Raw genomic sequence first — 3807 nt, 5'->3', positions numbered from 1 at the left:
TATGTCTGTTGTTACAGTTGGAATAACCTGAGAATTATATTTTGTGAAATGGGTAGTTTTAGGTATCATTTCGCTTTGGGAAGTCCTGTCAATACGAAAGAAGTCAGTTTTGACCTAAGACAAGTCAGATGATAAAATAATTTATTTTTCTTTCTTTAGTCTTGTTTTCCTAAAAACAACCACATTGACCAATTCATTAGAAAAGATTAAATAATCTAAAACATATCGTAAGTGATAAAGTCCTTTATAATCCCACCACAAGAGAGCGCCACTATTGACTATTGGGTTCTATCCTCCTAATATCTCATCATTTAAAAAAATAATTTAAACATTAATTATGAATTACCTGGTAAATGCAAAACATATATATAATGCACATATATAAGTTCTGAAGGCTAACAACCAGGAGCCCACTATTTGACATAAAAAATAGAACATCACCCATACTGTTAAAGACTGGTATGTGTTTCACCACAGTTTCATTCCTGTAACTTCCCCACAATACCAGGTAACAAATATTCTGATTTTTAAAAATTGTTCTCTTGCTTTTCTTTGTTTCATTCAAGTATAAGTATCCTCAAAAAACTGTCTTTTAACATTATAAAAATGCCTTAATACTTGTTATAGTCTCTTTGTAACTGACTTTTTCACTTAATATCAGGCTTCTAAGATTTGTCAGTGTTAATGCATATAGTTCTAACGGATGCATTTTCATTGCTGTGTAGTACTCCATTGAATATACTATCATTTATCCATTCGCTTTTTAATGGGCATTTGCCTGATTTTTAGTTTTACAACAATATCTTAGATGAAAAATACAAATGCAATGTATGGTACCAACTTGATGCTTTGTTAATCCTTTAACATGAGTGGCAGCATCTAAATGAAACAAAAAAGTCAGGAGAGAGCTAAGAATACCTTTGTTGGACCAGTGATTTTTACCTCATCCTTTTGGATATTGGCTTCCAAGCCTGTGCCACTTTGTACTCCTGCTTTATTATATCAATTATATTAATAGTAATAATTTACTTTTTATATCATTTTTGTATATTATTTAAATTTTATAAGTTCTGTGTATTACTAATAGCAATAGGTATTATTTATTGTATAGTTGCTTTATGCCAGGTACCGTGCCAAGCAATTTTTGTGCATTTATACCTCCTCACAGTTTTAAATCTTTCATTTGGAGATAATTTCAAACTTGCAGAAAAGTTGCAAAAATAAACAGAGTTGCGAAGAACACTCATATTCCCTTCACCTACATATAACTATTGATAACACTTTACCCCGTTCTGTGCTCTTCTGTGTGGATATGTATGTGAATATTTCATTTTTTCCTGAACCATTGGAGGGTAAGTTATATACATTGTACACTTTTATTCCTAAGTACTTCAGTNTCTTTCTATTTATGATTGTGCAAACAGTATAAGATCATTTTGTATGAGTTAATGTGGCTCACATGTCTATGGAGACAGAATCACGTAATTTGGCTAAGAACTTAGACTTTTGTGGCTTTTGTTGGGTGGGAACAGATTCCATTCCTGAGAAAAGGGTGGCTTTGAAATGCCTAATCTGGCATTTGTCATAGAGTAATACTTATGCTGTTTTAAAGCTAACTCAGTTCAGAACCTTGAGCTAAAGCAATGATTATAAATTTGCAGTGTACGTGTCATAAATGCAAAGGACTATGGCTTATAATACATTAAATTTAGTCTTTAGAACTGTTTATGAAAATTAAAGCGAAAAAATCATCAGTATATATATAAAAGAAGTCTTCATTAAAATAAGTTACATGACCACACGTTTTTTAAAATGGAAAGGATGCAATCAATTAACTAAAAATGAAGTTTCCAAGGAAATGAATGCTCGTGAAAATATATTAATACAACAGTTCGTAATGGATAAAAGAAAAAAAAAACCACCAACTAAAATACAATTTTCAAACTTAGGGATGTTCGTTTTTTCCTACCATCGAGGTCAAGTTAAAGCTAAGACCAAAAAGTTTCTGTTTTCTATCTTTTTGTCACCTTAGCTTTTCTCCAGTTTTGAGTAGAAACTGGAAACATTGACTGCCTTTGGGCTCAGCTTTTATTACGCCTTTTGTCCTCAATGGCATCTCTGTGCAATCTTGGAGCTTGCCTTTTCTCTGTAACTGCTGACCTCTCGCTTCTGTTTCGTAGGTAAATTTCCTGACAGTCAGTTAAATGAGTTTCTCATAAACAAAATCAAGGCTCTTAGGATTAAACATAAATAATGTGTCTCAAGTCATTAAATAAGACAGCCTTCTCCAGATTATCCTTTGGGATTTAGTAGTTTTACAGAATCTGAAAATATTGCCTAAATGAATGTCTCATTATTGAATTTAGTAGCTATGTTGCCCATAATAGGGAATAGAATGAAGAAAGGATTTAATACCTGTTAGTGAAGAAATGGTCTCAGGCAAGATGTAACTTAGGTGAGCCTCAGATTGTCTCAACATTGGAATTCAACTGCCCTTCCTTTCAAAATGACACTGCATATTAAAGTTTTTAGGAACATATAGCATACTATGTAAGTTACATTTTTTTTTTTAACTGTTGTTACCTTGAATTCATAGAAGGCAAAAGGTTGGTATTACAGCTTCTGATGAACCTGACCGCTGCTGCAGTGCAAATGTTCTGGATTTCCAAGAATAATTCTGATTTCACATAGTCTACCCTGTGGTTTGATCACATATACCATTAAAACATCGTAAATTCATATATATCTCCTGTCTTATAGCTGGTCCACCAGTCCTCCATCACATAATGTTCTAATTTGGAAAATATGGTCATAAGAGACTGGCTCATAGTAAAGACAATATTCACATAACTCCATAAGAAAAATATTGGTGATAGTTTAGGCAAGATTTTTTTCAGGCAATGGGTTGTTTTCTTAAAAACTTTTTATATTAGCATTTTAAATAGAGAATTGTGTAAAGATTTTTACTAGGCATTAACTCTGAAGATGATCTGTTTCAGAGAAATATGGTGAAGGTCTCTGAGGATCCTGCCGCAGAGGTCACTGGCAGAGGAGACCGTGGAGTCCCGGCTGTCCTTCCTGCACCCACGTCTGGACACCATGCTGTGCAAGAAACAGAAACAGATGCTGGTAACGGGATTTTATTCCCCCAGTCTTTGGAACAGCCATATTCACGGTTCTGGAGAGTTGCTTTGAGGATAAAAGGAAATCAAAGATGTGTACAGTTTTTGAGTGGACAAATGTGTAATATTACCCCTACTCAATGTGTGTCCGCTCCTTAAATTTCATTTTGCATTTAGAAGCCAGGGTTGCATTAGGCCCATTTACTTCAGTCTTTTCATGGTCTTCCCTCCATTCATAAGTGATTTTTATTAGAAGGAGGGTAATGAGAATTTTAATAGAGCAGTCATGTTTTTATTCCCTGGCTTTATTGAGAAATCAAGGGTTTCACATAAAGAGAATTGCCAAATAGCTGAGACCTTTTCATTCAAATTACTGAAGTTCATTCAACCATTTTTTAGTGGAAGCCTTTCTGAAGTATATTAGGTGTTTTCTGATTGATTTGTGAGTTTCCTGAGGGCAGGGGCAGTATCTTTATCTCTGCCTCCCCACCACACGGCAGAGTAAATGGCGCATAGTTTGTGTTCCTTGAATATTTGGTGAATTAATAATTTAACCTTTCCTTAGTGACCTAGAGTTGTTATTATGTCAAAGATTTAGTGTGCTGTACTACAGCCATTTGAGGTATTCAGAGTTCACTGAGGAATATAGGGCTTATGTTGCCTGATCACTGAGATATATATATAT

The 3807-nt window shown here is 34.1% G+C and overlaps 1 protein-coding gene across 3 annotated transcripts in view; it reads left to right on the top strand.

The window, feature by feature from the left end:
* Positions 1 to 3807, top strand: part of CEP152 (centrosomal protein 152) — a 106088-nt gene that overhangs the window by 87873 nt on the left and 14408 nt on the right. For all 3 annotated transcript variants that reach the window (XM_019663884.1, XM_019663872.1, XM_019663881.1), the window contains exon 21: positions 3000 to 3129. In XM_019663884.1, coding sequence (XP_019519429.1) covers positions 3000 to 3129 — 130 coding nt within the window. The remainder of the gene's footprint in view (positions 1 to 2999; positions 3130 to 3807) is intronic.

The sequence above is a fragment of the Hipposideros armiger genome, unplaced genomic scaffold (genome assembly GCF_001890085.2).
Source record: "Hipposideros armiger isolate ML-2016 unplaced genomic scaffold, ASM189008v1 scaffold_12, whole genome shotgun sequence".
NCBI lineage: Eukaryota > Metazoa > Chordata > Mammalia > Chiroptera > Hipposideridae > Hipposideros > Hipposideros armiger.
This window is presented reverse-complemented; position numbering and strand designations above follow the sequence as displayed.